This window comes from Hoplias malabaricus, chromosome 3 (assembly GCF_029633855.1).
Source record: "Hoplias malabaricus isolate fHopMal1 chromosome 3, fHopMal1.hap1, whole genome shotgun sequence".
Taxonomy (NCBI): Eukaryota; Metazoa; Chordata; class Actinopteri; order Characiformes; family Erythrinidae; genus Hoplias; species Hoplias malabaricus.
The window spans coordinates 65,789,844-65,812,155 of NC_089802.1; the positions used below are offsets into that span (position 1 = coordinate 65,789,844).

Genomic DNA, 22,312 nt, shown 5'->3' on the forward strand with positions numbered 1-22,312 from the left:
TATTCAAGGCAGGTTTCCCACAATCTGGCTTAAAAACCAGTGGTGCGAAATGAGTCTAACACTCAAACTCACACTCTCAGAACAGAACTCAGAACAGGAGAAGAATAGAAAGAAAATGTAGGAAGAACTTCTCGCTCTTGCTTCCAGTGGCCAATGCTTCTCAGCTAGGGTACTCAGTTAAGGGAGAGCCCCGGCTCTCTCTAGAGCTCTCGAGCTCTCTTTAGATGCCTCTAAGGCATCAGACACTCTTATGGCTATCTCTTAAACAGTCTTGGGCTCCTCAAGCAGGGTCCAGATAGAACAAACCCAGAACTTCCAACCAGAAGTTTTATTTTTTTTTTATTTCTAGTAGAAAACTCTATTTTAAGAAAAGTTATAGTTTAACTCCAGCAAAATTCAATGCCATGCCCAGAGCATGAAGGAGACCTCAGACCTCTGACCCTCAAAGCGCTGACAAGAGCTTCAGGATCAGCGACAGAGAAGGAGGCCACATGAGCCCCAGAATGACCTTCTGAGCAAAAGGAGTGTCCGCCGTGTCTCTGGTCAGGAGGGACGAGAGGAACGCTGCTGCAATGCTACGAGGCCTGCATCTGCAGTGCTACAGGAAGCCCGCACGGGAAAGCACAGCGCGTCAGTGACATACTCCTAGCTATCTCCAGTCCATCTCCAGGGATACATAAGGTCATATGGTTTCATTTCTTTCATAGCTCGGAAGTGGTGCTGCCTTAGGTTAAAGGACAAATCTGATATACTGACAGCAAGTATTTAAAATGTGTATTATATTTTCAATTTAAAACACTTCAAACCCCTCCCCCCATGCCACCCAAGATGTGAAGCTCAAATGGATTGAGAAAACCAAACCTAAACCTGGAGTTACTACTTTACAGGACCAGAAAACATACTGCTCTTTTTAATAGCTAAATTCTAAGTCCCGTCATGTTATTTTGAATAGTTTTTGTCATCCAATATAGGTCTGAGTTATGAAGTGCCATCACTGGTGTCAAGCAAACCTGGTCAGGGCTGTTCAGGTCTGGGTAACAGGACAGATAACAAGCTAAATGAACTGTGGCAGAGGGAAGAAGGAAGCGCAGTGGAGGGCCTGGTGATAGAGGTGTGGGCAGATGAACCAGAGGAGGTAGAGGCACAGAAGGAGTGCCAGAGATGCAGAGGAGAAGAGAATCCAATTTCTCCCAAATGAAAAGGGTTTAGAGGTTTGTATTTTCATAGATCTTGGCAATGTGTACAAGATCAATGCAGCCATTAGTTTTTTTTTTAATAATATATCAAACACAAACATGAAGGCATTTCTAGACCAAAATATCTATATGAAATTGAAATATAAAATGTCAGTATGATTTTCTATGATGAGTGTATGAAATATATTATTAGCCTAGTGTGGTTGCATCTGTGATTTGTTGCATCTGTGATTTGACTACTCATTCATCAGAAAAGTGAGGTGCATCTCTGGGCACTGGCAGTTCAGCCTTTTCCCAGGGAGCCAGAGCTGATCCTCATGGGTCACACTGGTTTTTGTCCCTCACTTTTAAAAAGCAAACCCTCTCCCGCTGGCGGCATAAAGGTCTTCAATTTTCATTTGTAAATTAATAAGAAACCTCACCACATTACTTCATTTTGATTCGTATTGTTTTGCAAAAGTTTATTGTTGTCTATTTATACTTTATAACATAGCTTATATTTTTTAAGTAATTAAGCATATTTATGAAAAATGCATTTGTAATATATACTTCTTTACAAATAACACATAAATCAGTAAAATTCACAGTTATAAGTTTATGAAAAAATGACAAGATAGAACTGCTAAATTTGATTAAACATTTGCATGAATTTACTAAACACAGAACATTAAGTAGAGAAGACAAGAAATGAACAATGTTATTGTTACAAATTTGTTTTAAAATGGTTGCGATTTCTGATAAGTCATATATATTAGAACTATAGTAATATAATTTAATAATACAATCAACTGATATCATATACATATGCTCATGCCTCAAGTCTGTGATTTATTTAGCCAAAATAAATACCATTAAAAACTGGTGTTTTCAACCTATCTGTGTTTCTTCTGACTTGTGTGTGCTTATGTACGTCAGTGATTGGTGCCAGTACAGGTTGAAGCAGGCCAAACCTTATTGGGTCATTAAGGTGAAGCAACCATTTTCTGGGCATTCCCTTGCCAGTCAGTCCATTCTGGATAATATGAGCTTGCAGGTCTGAGATGTGGCCATAAGTTTTCTCGGTCTTGATGCCGTAGATACTGTATTGTTGGTCTTCTTGTACAGTCTCCTTTACCTGAAAATACTAAGAGATAAAAATTTTTATTAAATCTGTAACTGGTGCAGTTATATTTGTCAGAGAAGGATATTAGAGAATTAGAGAAGAGGAGAGGGAAGAACAAGTTAGCAGGACAGAGCAAAAGACCCTGCTGCCCACCCAAGTTCATTTGTAAATATACAGGTGAATATCATGAAAAAGTGGATTTATTTCAGTATTCCATTCAAAAAGTGAAATGTGTATATTATACTCCTTCATTACACACCGACTGATATATTTCAAATGTTTATTTTTTTTTTAATCGGATGATTATAACTGACAACTAATGAAAACCCAAATTTCAGTATCTCAGAAAACTGGAATATTGAATAAGTTTCAATATTGAAGACAACTGGTGCCACACTCTAATCAGCTAATTATTTCAAAACAACTGCAAAGGCCTTTAAATGGTCTCTCAGTCTAGTTCTGTAGGTTACACAATCATGGAGAAGACTGCAGACTTGACAGTTGTCCAAAAGACGACCATTGACACCTTATACAATCAGGGCAAAACACAAGAGTTCATTACTAAAGAGACTGGCTGTTCACAGAGCTCAGTTTCCAAGCTCATTCATATACATTTATGCATTTGGCAGACGCTTTTATCCAAAGCGACTTACAAAAGAGGATCTAACATTCAAACTACAGCACAATTTATACAAATTACCTTACATTGAGTGCAATATGCCAGAAGTAATAAGTGCATTAAAGAAAGACTTTCAGTGCAAGAGATACTCTCGGAAGAGCTGGGTCTTCAAGGATTTCTTGAATGTGGAAAGGGTTTCTGTTGCTCTGATAGTGCTTGGAAGCTCGTTCCACCAGTGTGGTACCAGAGATGAGAATAGCCTTGACTGACCTGTATGGGGGTTGGCCGTGTTAGTTGGCGCTTCTTTGAGGAACAGAGAGGGTGGGCGCTAACATATGGTTTTAAGAGTCTATTGAGGTAGATGGGAGCAGAGCCAGTGAATACTCTGAAGGCCATCATTAGTGATTTAAATTTGATGCGAGCAGCTAAAGGTAGCCAATGCAGTTCAACTAATAGGGGCGTGACATGTGCTCTTTTAGGCTGGTTGAAAACCAGGCGTGCTGCAGCATTCTGGATCATCTGTAGCCGTCTCACAGCACAGGCCGGAAGACCTATCAGAAGAGCGTTCATAGAGAGGCAAAGGGAAGGAAAACATGTGGTAGAAAATAATGTACAAGCAATAGGGATAACTGCACTCTCGTTATTTTGTGAAACAAAACCCTTTACAAAATGTGGGGGAGATTCACAAAGGCTGGACTCCAGCTGGAGTCAGTGCTTCAAGAACCACCATGTACAGACGTATGCAAGACATGGGTTTTAGCTGTCACATTCCTTATGTCAAGCCACTCTTGAACAAGAGACAGTGTCAGAAGTGTCTCACCTGGGCTAAAGACAAAAAGGACCAGACTGCTGCTGAGTGGTGCAGAGTTATCTTCTCTGATTAAAGTATATTTTGCATTTCCTTTGAAAATCAAGGTCCCAGAGTCTGGAGGAAGAGACAAGAGGCACAGAATCTACGTTGCTTGAGGTCCAGTGTGAAGTTTTCACAGTCAGTGATGGTTTGGGGCACCATGCCATATGCTGGTGTTGGTCCACTCAGTGTTTTCTGAGGTCCAAGGTCAATGCAGCCATCTACCAGGAAGTTTTAGAGCACTTCATGCTTCCTGCTGCTAACCAACTTTATGGAGATGCAGATCTCATTTTTCAACAGGACTTGGCATCTGCACACAGTGCCAAAGCTACCAGTACCTATTGTGTAGAGGAAGTACCTCTTCCTATTATGAAGAGGAAGATGCAATACACCAGACACAACAATGCAGAAGAGCTGAAGGCCACTATTAGAGCAACCCTGGCTCTCATAACACCTGACCAGTGCCACAGACTGATCGACTCCATGCCACGCCGCATTGCTGCAGTAATTCAGGTAAAAGGAGCCCCAACTAAGTATTGAGTGCTGTACATGTTCATACTTTTCATGTTCAGTTGGCCAGCATTTCTAAAAATCCTTTTTTTGTATTGGTCTTAAGAAATATTCTAATACCAAATTTCACTTTTTGCATGAAATTACTGAAATAAATCTACTTTTTCATGATATTCTAATTTTATGACCAGCACCTTTGTACTTTTTCCTGCAAAACCTTCTAAGAGATGCAGCTACATATTTATCTCCTTTGGCTGTCCACTCCTTACCTCTAAAATCAATACAGCATATATAATTAGTTATGTGGTACCCAGTCTGTAATTGGCCTAAAAATCATAAATCCGAAAGTTCTCTTATTAAAGGTTCCATAATACATTCATGCATAATTTCTGAATCCATTAAGGCACAGCAGTTTTTACAGAGACTCGCATGACACTGATGTTTTTGGAACCGTTAACCCATCCCTGCACCGTGTTGCATTTAGGACAGTAGAATCTAGATTTGCATAAAGAATTTTCTACATTTGAATCAATTGCTGTTTGTGTTTATCATAAAAATACTGCAATCTACAGATCTTTGCATTGCACAGACTTTTTAGGATGTTTAGGACAGTCATTGTCAAGACACACGTTGCAATGGAAATCACTTTTGTGATGTTTCATATTGTTAAATCCTACTGAACACTAAGTGCAGACATAGGATGTACTTAGCACACGTTTAAGATGTTTCACTCCATAATAATAATTTTCATGCAAGCACAACACTACGATTTTGCAGTTCAAATGCTGTTCAAAGCATGCATTGTCTGCAAAGCATTTCAATTTCGTTTGCGGGTAAACCTACATCATGTTGTAATTGCTATTTGATCTATTTGAATGTTGTACTTATCAGGATTCAATTTCTGGGAAACACATACGGCAAAACAAAGGTTATCTTTGTTTTAAAAAACATACAGATGTTTCAACATTTTTGGAACATATTCTGGGTTGAAGATACCCCATAGCTTTTTATGTCTAACACCACCCTGAGAAGCGTGCACAATTCAAATGACTAGATGTAAAGTTTAATTGGAAAGTATTTCAAATATACTCTGAATAGCATTTTCAAGCAACAAGAGAAATGAATTCAATTTGATGACCCCATTGATTACCTGAACACGCAAAGAAAAATTGAGCGAATCAACTTGAATTTCAACATGTACAACATCCCTCAGTCCTACTTCATCATTAGCAACATCCAACATTTGGTTTAAAATCTCAAGAACATAATTGTAAATTTCAGCAAACCTATCAAAATTGCATAGTGAGGAAAAGTTTACCTTCCTTCTAATTTCTGTGGTATTGAACCTATCTATTTGATTTATGATGACATTTGGGTTTACACCATTTCCCATTTGCACACCTTCATTGTTGGGTGAAGGAGGAAGAATGTCATTCAGATCACCCTGTCTTTCAACACTAGGGGAAGTGTCATTACTAGGTTCATTATCAAGCATAAAAGAATTGCATTCATCCTCACAAGCAGGACTGGTTGATGACGTTTCTGAGACTTGACTTACGTTTACCAAGCTATTGTTTAATCTCAAAAGACTTTGGTTTAGTTCAAAGAAAAATCCTGAGACTATACATTTTTTTCGATATTGTGAGGCGTTGGTACAAGATCTATATTTGTTTTGTGTTCATGAGGCACTGACAAAATGTCATTAAGTTGGTTCACAGCATCTATTTTAAAAGGGTTCAGCTGAGTAGTCTGACCTTGTTCTTGCAGACTGTTTTGCAACCATGACAGACTTTGCTTTAGATGACTGAAAACATCACACAAAGTTTCAGGTGCAATTTCTAGGGTATTATTAGGAGATGTTACAAATTCAAAGTTTGAGTTCTGTTCATGAGGTACTGAAAACTATCATTAAGTTGGTTTGCAGCATCTAATAGCAATGGATTCAGAGCTGTACACCTATTGTATTCATTTAGAGTAGTTTGTAACCTTGATAGACTTTGATCCAGTTCACAGATTATCTGATTCTGAGTGCTAATTATATCATGTGAAAAAGGACTAATGTTAGACTTCTTAGCTTCATTATTTAAAAGCTCATTGTTGGGGCATTTCTGTGGCATTTTGGTTCATCAGGCTAATACACTGAATGACAATCAGATGCACGTTTTGTAAATGTGAATAAAAAAGTGTGACAATCTTGCCTTGATCTGCGTGCAATTATATAAATTCATCTTTCTGAGTGACAAATTGATGTCTGTTGACTGTTTCTGGTAATTGCAGAGAGTATCAACCTGATACTGTCTGATTGGTTCCTGCTGGGATGCATGACTGAAATCTAAATAGGAACAAAATATATAATTAGGAACATGAAATATGTATAAAAGTATAGTAATAATATTTCATTTTTGAATTTGCTTACTGGAAGGATTTAGTCTTTTCAGAAAAGTGTCTCATCGTCTTGATTTATTTCTCAATCTTAAAATAAAATAAAATAATTAAAATATAAAATTTAAATAATAAATATGAATATAAATTAAATCTTTTAAACCTGAATAATTCATGTCTGTTCTTACCTGATGAATGACGGTTCATGAAAAACAGTAAAGGGGCAGTGTTCCAAATGACGGCCTGTTTGACAGTAAATCAACAACTGTCTCTCTGACCTTTTTTGGGGTGTACGACATGTGTGTGTAGGAGGGGGGGGGGGCATGATCTGGTCAATAGAACCATAGACTTTTTTTGGTACACCTGGGGTATGGTCCATCGTCTCTCAGCTTTGTAGATTAGAAGCTTATCTTAAAACAATAACTGTTACAATCGTATACATTTTCTCAGTGTCATGCTCCGGGAAAGGCGGAGTAACCCTACGTATATGTCTGAATACAAATCCGATTGGTCAGTATCATTTAAAATTTAGTTGGGTAAACCATTCTATATTAGTGTTAGAGCAACTTATGATATCTGCTTAACCAGATTATATTACATTATAATAAAAAATGTATAACAAATTATATAAGTTCTTTACTTTTGAAAATAAAGTACATGAGAAGTTAAGGGTTTCTAATGAATACATATGTGCGTGTGTAGGAAGGTGTGGTGGCTGTTAGCAGTGTAATGGATGAGAATGGAATGTATGGCAGAGATGGTATCTAATGATATGCTCACATATTTGTGTGTAGTGGATGACTATCCCACATAATTTAGCCATGCAGAGATGTCCATTATTAAACAGGAGCATTTAACTATGATTCAGTGAAAGAAAGAATTCAAAATAGTAGGAAAGAAAGAATAAGTTTAAATGAAATCACCTAGTTATTCCAGACAGAAGACGGTCTGTGTGACTAACTTTGATTCATTTCAGATGGTTTTAAGTCAGTATCTATAAACATAGGAAATCCCTACACAAGCTTGCAAGCTTGCATGCTATAATACAACAGCTCTATTCATATTGATGTTAAATAGCACACACAGAAATATGGAAGATTTGTGTCATGGTGCCTCTTTAAATTGAAAAAGCATGTAATTTATTATGTCTGAATCAGATGTGAGTAATGAAAGTCTTTTATTTAAAAGTCAGAGTGAGAGAAAATTTCCCAGAAAGAGAGAGAGAGAAATATGTTCTCTCCAACTTTTACACTGCTACATTCAACAACTGGTATGGAACTTAGCACATTCTTTATCTGAGATATGTGCAGCCAGCCACCATCTGCCACCAACACAACTTTACTATACAACTCAGACTGCTTGGAACAGAAATAAATAAGACAATTCTGGCAAGAGTTGCTAGCTGTAAGTATTTAGAATTCTCAGTGGTTTCCTCAGCATGTGCTGTGTGCTTTTCTATGACAGGGAAAAGTCATAACTCTCAGCGACACAGGGTTTCAAATCCTACAACCCATATAACTCACTTCCAGGAAGAGCACACCCTGGCTTCCTACTGGCCACTTTATTTTCTATTCCTTACTTTTGTGTGTGTGTGTGTATTGACAATTTTGCGGTTAGAAGCTTTTGTTACATTTCACATGGGCTTTAAGAAGAAACATATTGGCACACACAAACAAAATGTACTGACACATCTCACATACCTGAATGCACATCTTGTCAGGTAAAGATTTGGAAAAAGTAACATACTTCATTCCAGGAAGTATTTCTGGTTTCACTGGGGTCAGTACAAGAGTGAGCAGATCCAAAAAATTATTAATTTATAAACTGGTGAAACTGAAATTCCTGTGGGTCAAACAACACCTGAACACCACTATATCTTACATGAAATTCACTCCTGATCTTTTCATTTTGAATCTTTCATGACTATTGAATGACCTTGTGTACTGCCTTCTCCTTTAAAACATGGAAAGCATCATTCATATCAGCCAGCTGACATAGCTAGTCAGTATTTTTTCAAGTTTTAGCTTTGCTTTTTTGCTTTGACAATATATTTAAGATCATTGTCTCGCTGGATGAAGCATCACTCAATGAGTTTGGAACAATTTTTCTGAACTTAATTAAATGTTTGTATATACAACACCATTTCCAGAAACTCTTTTTAGTATATGGGAGGGGGGAAACTTTTCAAGATGGGTGGTGACCATTTTGAAGTCGGCCAATTTGGATCCAATTTTTGTTTTTTTCAATAGGAAGACGGTCATGTGACACATCAAACTTATTGGGAATTTCACAAGAAAAAACAATGGTGTGCTTGGTTTTAACGTAACTTTATTCTTTCATGAGTTATTTACAAGTTTCTGACCACTTATAAAATGTGTTCAAAGTGCTGCCCATTGTGTTGGATTGTCAATGAAACCCTCTTCTCCTACTCTTCACACACTGATAGCAACACCGCAGGAGAAATGCTAGCACAGGCTTTAAGTATCCGTAGTTTCAGATGCTGCAAATCTCGTATCTTCACAGCATAGACTAAAATGGCTGACTTCAAAATGGTCGCCACCGTCACCACCCATCTTGAAAAGTTTTCCCCCTCCCATATACTAATGTGCCACAAACAGGAAGTAAATATCACCAACTATTCCCATTTTGTTAAGGGGTATCCACATAAATGGGCCACCCTGTACACAGTATTTTAAGTTTAAGTAAGTTTACATAGTATAGATACTCCATAGGAAGAAAACAATAGGTTGTTTTAATATATCAGTCATAATGGCAGAAAAAATGTAAAAGAAAAAGCTATATTTAAAAAAAAATGCTCTGTCTGTTTGTAAATTTGAGAATACTTCTAAGATAAGGATTACCATAAGATTTTCTAAAAGGGGTCTGTTTTTTTTTTCAATTTATCTTTTTATTTTTTAGAATTTCACTTCTTACAATATACATTGCTAGAGTAAAGTTTAGAAAATATAGTCATTTTGTAATGAATTTCTTTTTATTATAAAAAACATGTAATATAAAAATATCTTATGTGATTGTTCTCAGTAGATGTGTTAATGTAGCTATAATAAGAGCTTGTACTATGGATATGTGCTGTAATTTATGAATACTAAACACAGTGCATCTGGTTATATTGTAAAGTTGTGTGTTGCAGTTCCATTGTAGTTGTATGGTATGTTAAATAAATACAATGATTAAAAAAAAAAGTTGAGGTGATTGCATTTTTCGGAGGTATGTTTTCAATTCTGAAACAAATTCTGCATTTTATTTTTTAGATGGAAATCAACATGTATTGATATTTCCGGGAAGAGACAGAGCTAAAATAAAATCAATGTAATGAATATTTTTTTTAAATTTTGGCACGTTTTCCACACGTCCAGTGTTTAAAAGAAATGTCACATGTATTTCATTAAATGAGACATTTGTTTTTGAAATGCCTCATGATGTAAAGCAATACAGTTATGTGCTGATTATATTTTGAGGTGACTGTATTAAATTCTGACACTAATTCAGCATTAATTTTAAAAATGTAAACCCTCATGATGTGTTTCAGTACAGAGGTCATGCAATATGAAAACAATGTAATAGTGGCTTGACTTTTAATTTTGGAACGTAATGACGTGTGTGTCACATTGTCCTGTTGCTGTAATTGCTTTTCAATTTGGCACTATCTCCTCTCCATACACATCTCAGTTACATATTAAATAAGAAAGCATTATTTGCAGATGCAACTACTGTTTCCCTGATAGCAAGGAGACGATGGACCACTGAGGGCAAAGTTGGAGGTCCACTAGTGTTTTGCACAGTGTTTCCTGGGCGGACCGCTGGTGATTAAACAGAATTTTAGACAAAATGCCACATTTTAGCATTTTTCCATTCACAGTCCAATTTACACTTTTTCCTACATTAGGTTCTTTTATTATCCCTTATGAATAATGTTAGTAAATGTTTTTAATCCAACACAGTGTCAACATTTTTAGCATAATCTTTTTATATCAGACTTATACTCATTATTATATCTCTCATAGTTGTTGGTAATATTTGTCTTAGTTTGTTTTCCAGAATAAAATCTCTGTGAATGTAAAATATGTTTGAGGAGATTATAAATAAGTTATATCCTGTACAGGACAGTAATCTGAGTGGTCCCATGGTGGACCAGCAGTGGTCTACAGTCAGTGGTGTGCCAGCCTTTTTTATGCCAGTGGACCGATATATGCTCGCTGTCTGGGTTTGCTTGTGCTTCCCTTCCCATCCACCATTACACTCTACATTTTACTTCCCTCCATCCCTAGATCCTAGGGATTGTAACACAATCGTTCAGCACAACAGGATACAAATATGTGTTTTGCATCAGTTATGACTAACTATTATTACCTGGCTGTCTAGCCCAGGCATCTCATGCATAACATTTTTGTTTGAAGAAAAAGAAAAACTTTATTGTAAAAGGTCTGTTTGAGAACTTTTTAAATCCTGCCTTAAGCGATTAATTAATTGATTAATTATTATCATGCACAAGATGAGATGTAAAATATCCTATGCCAATCCATTAGAGCTTCACATATTGCCCACACCACCCTCTTCCTACCAGCAGCCACACAATTTATATTGTACATCCTAAAGTTGCTGTGGTCGTTTATGATCCGATCAGCAACTAGATACCCTTAACATCTATGGTTACTCATTGAGCCCTTCACATGAGTACACAAACCACTCACTGCATCACTAGCTCTTGACAGGGGTCATCAGGTAGGCACATCCCCTCATCAGTGTTTCACTGAATTAAGCCAACGACACCTCCAGAAGGCTCAACAGTTAAGTCTGGTGTCCCAGACCCACCCCCCTCCAAGCTAGTTTTACAGTCCTACCTTACCCTTAAGCATCAACAACCGTAAATCCACACTGGCCTCCCTGGTGACCTGGGCTGTACCTAGCCCCACTGGCACCATTAATGCATGCTCAGTGCCACCAGTTCTATGTGATCTTTACATGCTACATTACCAACCACCACAACAGCACCTCTACAGTGCATTTCCCCCAAATAGTCTGTGTTCTCAAACACTGACTAGACCTTTCAACTGTTTCTGATAACTCCTTCACCGCTGCCCTTAGTTTCTGGGCCCTGATGCCAAACAGTACAAACAGGGATGTGGCAGACTTGGCTGCAAATCCCCTAACACCTATCTCCACCTTATATGTGCTTGCCATCCGCATTCCCTAACCTCAGTCGCCAAGTCTGCATCCTTCAGCTTCTTCCTTTCGAATGCTTAATCTACTGCATCCTCAGATGGAACTGTTAACTCTATTAAACCTTATAGCCCTGTTCATATCTCTTTCCATCCTCTCTACGTCTGTGAAAATTCATAAACTGCCCATGGCCACCTAATATAAGGCAGTAAGCCAAACTGTAGACATCACAATTTCAAATTCCCTGGCAGACATGATCTGTCTCAACCTGCATATTGTACACCCGATACAGCACACCATTAGGTCCTGGAGCAGAACCTGCCTTTGCATGATGCACCACATCTAGAACCTCACTCCATTTTGGTGGGCTAACATCCATTTGCTGCTCTATTTCACTTAGTGGTGGAATACCTTGTGTCAACTCTAGCTCCTTTGCTTTATCCTTATCAGTATACACGTCATTGAAATGCTCCTCTAATTTCCTCTTTCCAACTTTAAAACTCCCAGATTTCTCCTTACCAAATAAGGTGTTCACAAACTTAAAAGGATTCCTAAAGAATGCTGCCCTAGCATGTTCCTTCTTTTTCCACTTTTTCCTCAAGTTGTCTGCGCTTCTCAACACTGCCAGCCTACCCTTAAGCTCTTTCTGTACTACCTTAGTGCCCTCTCTTTTCTCTTCCCCTACTCACCTCCACTGCTTTCTATGAGCCCTTAAACACTTCCACTCTTCTACTTTTATTTTCTGCCCAATTCCTTTCTTTCTTTCCTTGTTTCACCCTCTCCTGCTCTCCACCATTCCTCTGGTTAACATCAGATTCACCCTCCTGTACTCTTGTGCTGATTTTATTAAGATATCTTCATTGTTTACTGCATCTGCTAGAAATGAACTCTTGCTCCAGCTCTGGGTTCAGCTCATGGAACTCCAGAACAAGGAGAGTGTGTCTTTGTGCATGAACATTCACACGGGGAGTAATCACTTGGCTGAGGGGGCTTTGGACCAGTTTGGGCTGCACCACTGCGAGTGGACATAAATGTATTGTTAAGCGGGCTGTCATAATTTAGACTGTGGGCAGCTCTGAATTACTTACCAAATGATCAAATTTACAAGTCTTTTGTTCCCCATTCCATCATTTGTGCAATGTATTGCTGGCATCAAATTTTAATTGGGCAACTATTTTCCAAAAAAACAATTTGTAATATTGTCGATTTTATTTTTAATTAAATAGAGTGTTTAAGTGATTTGCACCACATTTGCTTTGTTTTTATTTACATTTTGCTTTGCATCCAAACTTATGGGGCTGTCCTTCAAATCATCAAACTGTAACCTGGCCATCTTGTTTTGTTGAAGTATAACCTGTATTTCTGTAAATAATATAATCTTTCATTGGCAAAGCTTGGTTTTATATGTTAACAAACAAAAAAGCAAAGAAACCAAAGATGATTAGAAGTCCAAAATTGAGATTTGCTTCATTATGGCAGCTATAAGAGAGCTTTTTAGACCTGAACTTGATTCCCAGTTTTTAGTGATCTTCTAAGATGTTTTTTGTTTTGTCAGCAATGTATTACATATACACAAATATATGAAAGTAACTTTTTTTACACTTTGCACTAAATGTACTGCGGAATTAGAAAATGTACTTTATTTTATATATATAAAATTCAATCACGGTCTGCTGTGTATCAGATGTTTAATAAGGGGTACCAGGGTTTTCAGAATGTGGTTTGCCATTGCCTTGCTGAAATACCAAGGCCTCACCTGACAAAGACATTTTCTGGATGGCAGCATGTGTTTCTCCAAAACAACTACATATCATTCAACTTTAATCTTACATTCACAGCTGTGGAAGTCACCCATGTCATATGCACTGCTTACCCCAATACCATCACAGATGTGGCATTTTGAAATTGCACTGATAGCAAGCCAGATGCCTCAATGCCTCTTTAGCCCAGCGGTTGTGGCGTATTACAAATTTTGATTTTCTGAAAACTGTATGTACAGGGGTTAGACAATGAAACTGAAACACCTGTCATTTTAGTGTGGGGGGGTTTCATGGCTAAATTGGACCAGCCTGGTAGCCAATCTTCATTAATTGCACATTGCACCAGTAAAATAAGAGTGTGAAGGTTCAATTAGCAGGGTAAGAGCACAGTTTTGCACAAAATATTGAAATGCACACAACATTTTGGGTGACATACCAGAGTTCAAAAGAGGACAAATTGTTGGTGCACGTCTTGCTGGCGCATCTGTGACCAAGATAGCAAGTCTTTGTGATGTATCAAGAGTCACGGTATCCAGTGTAATGTCAGCATACCACCAACAAGGACGAAACACATCCAACAGGATTAACTGTGGACGCCAGAGGAAGCTGAAAGGGATTGTACTGTCCTCGATTCACAGAGATGATGTGACTAGACAGTCAGATAAACACCTTTCTTCAACCATGACTCTGAAGACCTTTGTTTGTTTATCCACAGGTTTAATGATTTCTGAAAGGTTGAAACTGCAAAACAATACAGCCTAATATTACTTCTTTTAACAACAGATATGAGCTGTCTTGGATTAAAATATTAGTCTAAACAAGAGTTCCATATGATAAAGTCCTCTCTAAACACAGAGATTAGCTGACATTAAATAGAATTGCAATTTTCCCAGGTAAACACCTTTTTAAGTAATATTATTAATAACATCCCAAAACATAAAAATACTATACAATATAAATGCAGACTCAATAAAGAGCACAAAATAATCTATATACATACAGAGGATGCTATCTGAGCACAGGATGAAAGCAGATTCAAACAAATGAACAACTGGTACTGTCTGGCTACTCTCCACTCTCCATGTGTTAGAACCACTTCCTTAATGACCTCATTCAACAAAAACAGAAAATAAAGCTACAATATTCTGATTCACCCCAAGGGGGTGCTACATTCAAAATTATATTGCAATAGTAACAGAACAAGGATGTTCAGGTGCTAACCCGGATTGTATCCAAAAATCATAAAACCATGGCTGCCCAAATCCCGACAGAATTAAATGTGCACCTCAACTCTCCTGTTTCCACCAGAACTGTCCATTGGGAGCTCCACAGGGTTAATATACACGGCCGGGCTGCTATAGCCAAACCTTTGGTCACTCATGCCAATGCCAAACGTCGGTTTCAATGGTGAAAGGAGCGCAAATCTTGGGCTGTGGACAATGTGAAACATGTATTGTTCTCTGATGAGTCCACCTTTACTGTTTTCCCCACATCCGGGAGAGTTATGATGTTGAGATGCCCCAAAGAAGCCTACCACCCAGACTGTTGCATGCCCAGAGTGAAGCATGGGGTGGATCAGTGATGGTCTGGGCTGCCATATCATGGGATTCCCTAGGCCCAATACTTGTGCTAGATAGGCGCGTCACTGCCAAGGACTTCTGAACCATTCTGGAGACCATGTGCATCCAATGGTTCAAACATGGTATCCTGAAAGTGGTGCCTTGTATCAGGACAATGCACCAATACACACAGCAAAACTGGTGAAAGATTGGTTTGATGAACATGAAAGTGAAGTTGAACATCTCCCATGGCCTGCACAGTCACCAGATCTAAATATTATTGAGCCACTTTGGGGTGTTTTGGAGGACCCCAAACACTGATGCTGTATTGGAGGCCCTACACCTAAACGTCTAAAACCAGGTGTTTCAGTTTCATTGTCCAAACCCTGTATGTGGGTGTATACAGCGTGGGCCATTTCTATGGATACACCTTAATAAAATGGGAATGGTTGGTGATGTTAACTTCCTGTTTGTGGCACATTAGTATATGGGAGGGGGGAAACTTTTCAAGATGGGTGATGACCATGAAAGCAATTTTGAAGCACAGGCTTCCAGTATCCGTAGTTTCAGGTGCTGCACACCGTGTATCTTCAAAGCATAGACAATTGCCTTCAGATGACCCCAAAGATAAAAGTCTAAGGGGGTCAGATCAGGAGACCTTGGGGGCCATTCAACTGGCCCACGACGACCAATCCACTTTCCAGGAAACAGTGTTCATCTAGGAATGCTCAGACCTGACACCTATAATGTGGTGGTGCACCATCTTGCTGGAAAAACTCAGGGAATGGGCCAGCTTCAGTGCATAAAGAGGGAAACACATCATCATTTAGCAATTTCGCATATCCAGTGGCCTTGAGGTTTCCATTGATGAAGAATGGCCCCACTATATTTGTACCCCATATACCACACCATACCATCAAGATGTGCAGCACCTCAAACTATGAATACTGGAAGCCTGTGCTAGCATTTCTCCTGTGGTGTTGTTATCAGTCTGTGAAGAGTGGGAGAAGAGGGTTGCATTGACAATCCAACACAATGGGCAGCACTTTGAATGCATTTTATAAGTGGTCAGAAACTTGTAAGTAACTCATGAAAGAATAAAGTTACTTTATTTTACTATTAAATTGACTATTTATGTGTATTACTTTTATTATTTTTATTTTAGTATTAAATATTACTATTTATTTTTAAATAATTTTACCTTGAGAAACATTATTCTTGAAGCGTTTGCATTAATTACCCATGTAGTCATAGAGTGCTCAACCCCTTTACATCTATACTTTTCAAAGACTTGCTTTTTTTATACTGTGTAATTTTACTGACCTGTTGCCAGTTAACCTAATTATTTGTGAGATATTCCACTGCATGTGTTTTTCTTACATGACCTCACCATTCTTTTGTGGCTCCTGTCCCAAATTTTTTAAGGAAGTTTCCTAAATTCCATAAATGGTTCTTCAAAATCCAATGTCTCAGGGTGGACATGCAGTCCCCAACTTTATGCAATATTATTTGGTAGTAACCAAAACATTTCAACACTGGATGCAGTTTCCACAGGCAGAATTGTGTAAAATAAATCAGTCCGTCAACATCCCTGCTAAATCAGCATCCATATCTGTGCTAGTTACAGCTAAACTGCATTTCCCAAATGCACACTTCATCTACCTATTTATAATTCTGCCCTTAAATGTTAGGCACAGTTTCATGAAAACTTAAAGGTATTTGACAAGTACCTATATGTAGTAATAGGTTTTCTCCCAGCTAAATTAGATTCTGCTTTTGCAAAATGGCAGGAGCTGGGTCTAAATGAATTCAGTGGCTTGTTTACAGATGGTGTATCTGTCAGTTCTAGAGACATCTCCATAAAAATATAAGCTTCCTAAAACCAGTTTATTCCATTATATTCAGTTACACCACTTCATTCAAAAAGAATGTTCAAATCTTCCTTGTCTGCCACCAAGATCAATAATAGAGGCTTGATCTCATGCATCTATGATATATTATCTGTTTAAAAAAACAATGAGAAAAATATATTCTGAATTGGAAGAGGCGTTTGGAAGAGAGTTTTCTGATGAAATGTGGGATAGGGCATTTGAGAAGAATCAATAGAACATCATCAGGTGCCCAGCTTAGCTCAATTCAGTTTAAATATTTCCTATTTACTACAGTAAAGCTAAACCACCTAATATTTACCTTAGCATTTGTGATATACATGACCACTGTCATACATCAAGGGTCAACCTGACTCATATATTCTAAACATATCCCAGACTGTCAGTTCTGGGCAAGCATTTTTTAATTTTTGTCTGAAGCAGTTGGTGTTGATGTGCAGTCTAGCTGAAGAATATTTTGGGGCTCCCAGGATGTGGTGTTCCAGCTTATAGTATACAAAAAGAAATGCTTTGAATTTTGTTACTCCACTGGCATGGAGAAGTTTCACACTGGCTCAGTATGCGTAGTCTGTGTAGACTGCATAGTCTCAGGGCTAGGACCAGCAGACTTAGGGACAGCTCCATCCATCAGGCTGTGAGAATGCTGAACTCTCTCCCTGCTCTGCCCCCCATCCCACTTCTGACCCCCTGCACACACTACTTAGCAACCTCATCAATTACCATCAATACCCAAATGTGACTTTGAAAATCAGGTAGGCACTCAATCATTTTAACCAGCCTCCAGGCTTCATATCCCTATATTTGCACTACTGTTTACACCTGTCTTGTTTATATTGGTACTGTCACTTAAGCTCCTCATCAGAACCTAACTGTGACTCTTCAATAGAACCGGTATGCACTTGTTCACTTTATTTAATTGTTATGCTATTATCTTGCACTATTGTTTACACTGCCTTGTACATCCAGTATCCTACCTCCTTCTATAACAATTAACTTGCACTATTGTTTACACTGCCTTGTACCTCCAGTATCCTACCTCCTTCTATAACAATTAACTTGCACTATTGTTTACACTGCCTTGTACCTCCAGTATCCTACCTCCTTCTATAACAATTAACTTGCACTATTGTTTACACTGCCTTGTACCTCCAGTATCCTACCTCCTTCTATAACGATTAACTTGCACTATTGTTTACACTGCCTCATACATCCATTATCCTACCTCCTCCTATTACGATTATCTTGCACTATTGTTTACACTTGTATATCCATTATCCTAACTCCTCCTATTATGATCATCTTGCACTATTGTTTACACTGCCTTGTACATCCATTACCCTACCTCCAAATCAGGTTATTGTCTTCTGTCAGTGTCCCATTGTCTCATGTATGTCTATCAGTGAGCTGCTTGTATTGTATGTCCCGCACTGGTCTTCTGTTTGTTCACTTTCATATATTTATATACTTAGTTTAGTTAAATTTAGTCTATTTTTTGTTAAATATTACTGCATCTTGGAGAGGAGAGTAATGTAATTTCAATCCTTTGTATGTCCTGTACATATGCAGAATTGACAATAAAACTTGACTTGACTTGACTGACCTTTTACTATTTCTTAAATTACAAACGATTAAGTAATTACTTTGGGGGTCAACCAAACAATTTTATACAACATTATTTTTTTTAAATATTGGATAAGAAGATAAGATAGAATGAGAAGAGTGCATTATATTTTTATTTATATTATGTAAAGTGTCCCTACACTTTTGGAAACAGGGCTGTAAACAAAACCACATAACCTCTGTAGAAAATCCAATGCCTTTGGGATGAATTGGAGTGTCACTGAAAAACTGCTACTATGTGTTAATCAGTGTTATATCTTACAATGACCATTATTTTAGGGGTTTTAGTCCACAATTAATTCCTCTGTAAACCACAAACAAAAGATGAGTGTACACACACACACACACAAGTAGTAGACCTTGTCCAAATGCAGACACATCTGGTCTTTCACATTTTGTAAGGCTTACTTGAGAAGGAGTCTAAAATATAAGCAACTTCCAAGCACCCTTGTGAGGGTTCTTTGTAACAAAACAAAGAAGAAATTTCGGCAGCTGTGCTAACAACATGTTCAATAACCTCCCATGGTTGTGTTAAATCTTACAAATGGTCCGAGTTTTGGTCAACACTTGAGTTATGCTAAAATGACTAGACACTTCCTACCCATTTAATCTAGAGCACATTGATCTATGGTTGATTTATTCACAACCTATTGATGACATTTCTTCTCTGGTCAACTTACTTGTATGATTTTAAAAAATAAAACTTTGTTTTAGAAACCACAAGAGCAAGTCTGTTAACATTATATAATATCTTGACACATTTTGAGGCATAGAAGTAGCTTTCAATGTAGAATAGCTTCCTAGCTCTAATACATAAGCAAAGAAGCATATTTCCGAAACTGAAAAGGTTTTGGTTAATTGATTATATTTAGGTTAATGATACATTTATTGAATGAATGTTTTACTGTGAAAAATAACTTGAATCCCTTAATCTCACTCTATATAAGGTTCCACACTTCAAATCCTCACTAGCACAAAATACCTACATATTTTTTTCATGGTAGTTACTGATTCATAATATTATTAATTGTGAGTGTTCAGGAAGTTACCTCGTAATACTCACCAGCTCTTTGACAACCTTCTCCACAATGCCCTTGTCCTGGAGGTTGTGTAGATAGCGTGATGTGGGGGAACTAGCAAGAAGCCTTAGCTGGGCCATTCTGACTGGCTCACTTGCCACAGGTGTGACACCAATGGCAAAAAAGCGAACACCTTGGTTCTTAGCATCAGCTGCAGCAGAGAAGATATCTGGGTTTTTTGGATGTGACTGACCATCATACAGTAAGATGGCCACCTTCACACTTCCTGTGCCTGACTCTTGCAGGTACAAGTGGGTAAGGTTGGTGATGGCATATGTTAAATAGGTCCCTTGCCCAATGTAGGATATTGGCTCAATGTTGGCTTTGAAGTTGGCCACTCCCCTCCATTGACTAAAGGTTTGCTCCTGGATCACATGGCTGCTATACTGGAGGAGAGCAGACCTGAAGCTCAAACCACGTCCAGTCTGGAGATGAATGTTCTGGACATGCTCAATCATATCTGTCACAAACTTTTTCTCCTGACCATGGTTGTCTTTGGTACTCTCGGAACTGTCCACTAAAAATGCCAGCTCCAAAGTACAGTTCTTTTCCACGGGTGCTGAGGACAGATAATATAAAGAAATATTTTTCAATTTATGATTTACTACTACTTAATTCAGATCCTGTGCTACAACTGAAGTTGCAAAGCATATGGATGAACCCAAAACAAAAAACAGTTCAAACTTCTGGATCTAAAGCAATGACTTCTAAATGCTCTCTAATATCTAGGCTCTGGTGAGATGTTTCACATAATATACTACACTAGTTCCAAGAGCACTTAAATTAAATAAAGTATTTAATAAATCATATTTGTATTACAGAGCAAAAGCACATGGGAGTCAGGAAGCTACCCCCTAGGCAGAGAAACATGCATAGAACTCATAAGTCCCAAAGAGCAGTAGGAACAAGAAGCTACAAAGATAAGATCTTTTTTTCTGACCCATCCCAAAGATTTCCACAGGCTAAAAATTCCACAGTTTTATCAGCATACCTCCTGCCCCAAGATCCACAGATAATAATGACACTTAATTGGAAAAAGTAACAAAGAATTAGCTTCAAGCACTAATACATATGAGCACTGGAGGTGATTTGTAGCATATAAAATGACAGAAAATGTATTAAAATGCTATATTAGATCTATACCGTGAATGTGAACTAGCTCTTTTCCAGTTCTATTGACCAAAGTAAAAACATAGATCTAAGAATAAGTCTTATTCCTGTTTCACTTAAAAATCTGACTCCGAATGACTGCTTCTATAAAATGTTGCACTATTACTATAAAAAAAATATTTGTGGTCATATATATTAAGTATTTTAACTACCACTGAATATCTTTCAGCATATTTATATTCATATTTTCCAAAACAAGTATGCTGAAAGCATATTTCTATGTGACCTATGTCTTTTTTGCTTTTACAAACTGCGCCATAGCTTATTTGAAATTGGACTGAAACTGCTCACTGGTTCTTGGACCACTTATCTGGTCTGAGCCATCATTTGCAGGATACCATTCAAACATGTTCTAATAAAATTTACAGAACAACTGCACCAGAGAACTGTTTACTTTATTCAAACCAAACCTGTGAGCAAGCATGGTATACAGTGTGCACACAAATGTAAGGTTCTGCCAAGTTAGTATCCTAAAAATAAGTGTACTATTAATTATTAGTGAATCTACCTGGAAGTGATAAAGTGATATTAGTATGTGAACATAACATACATATAAACTGTAATTTTCCAGGCTATTTTGGAACTATTTTAAAATTTGGAACTCTTTTTAAAGTTTTGTTATGCAATTCATTAATTCATTCATTCATTGTCTGTAACCGCTTATTCAGTTCAGGGTCACAGTGGGTTCGGAGCCTACCCGGAGCCTACCCGGATTCACTGGGTGCAAGGTGGGAACACACCCTGGAGGGGGCTTTTTTTATGCACTTGCTTTTCATTACTTGTTATACGTAGCACATATGTTTCACACTCCATCTTTGGACATAAGAACTATAAGCACCATGTTATTATAAACTAGATTTAATCACAAGCAGATTACACTGAATCTATTTTAACAGAGCAGACAAAGAGATATCACTTGATATTTTATTAAGGTTTGTCTATCACATATCACACATAGCTCTTCAGTTAGGGTTTAGATGTTTCTTTTTTGAAAGAGAGATGATGATTAGTGTTTTTCTTACATTGTGTGTTGGTGTCCGGTCTTAAGCTGGAAATTACGAATGTGCTTTTGCCTCTGCTCCTTGAGTCTTTCCTCTCTTCATTGTCATATTCGTCCTCATAATCATCATCAGACCAAACCCACTGCAGCCCCAACAGGAAGACTAGTAAATACTCACACAGTCGCATTGAACCTATACTCTAAAACACAGATCAAAGAACAGAATAATAAACAAAAAAATCACTTATAAAAATTGCTACATGTGCAGCATTCAGTGTCACAGAGGAACAATTAATATAAGTAAATAGTACATTATTAAGGATACATGTATAAAGGCTTGTATAACATCTATAAAATCTATATTACTCAAACAAACACATATTTGTAACACTTTC

At 37.7% G+C, this 22,312-nt stretch overlaps 1 protein-coding gene across 1 annotated transcript in view; it reads right to left on the reverse strand.

Moving 5' to 3' along the window:
- The window catches only part of col28a2b (collagen, type XXVIII, alpha 2b), a 76,247-nt gene extending 54,142 nt beyond the window's left edge, over positions 1-22,105 (reverse strand). Inside the window, exons 1-2 of the mRNA XM_066664056.1 lie at positions 21,940-22,105; positions 19,732-20,306 (exon numbers count right to left, since the gene is read on the reverse strand). Coding sequence (XP_066520153.1) covers positions 19,732-20,306; positions 21,940-22,105 — 741 coding nt within the window. The remainder of the gene's footprint in view (positions 1-19,731; positions 20,307-21,939) is intronic.
- Positions 22,106-22,312: the final 207 nt, after the last annotated feature.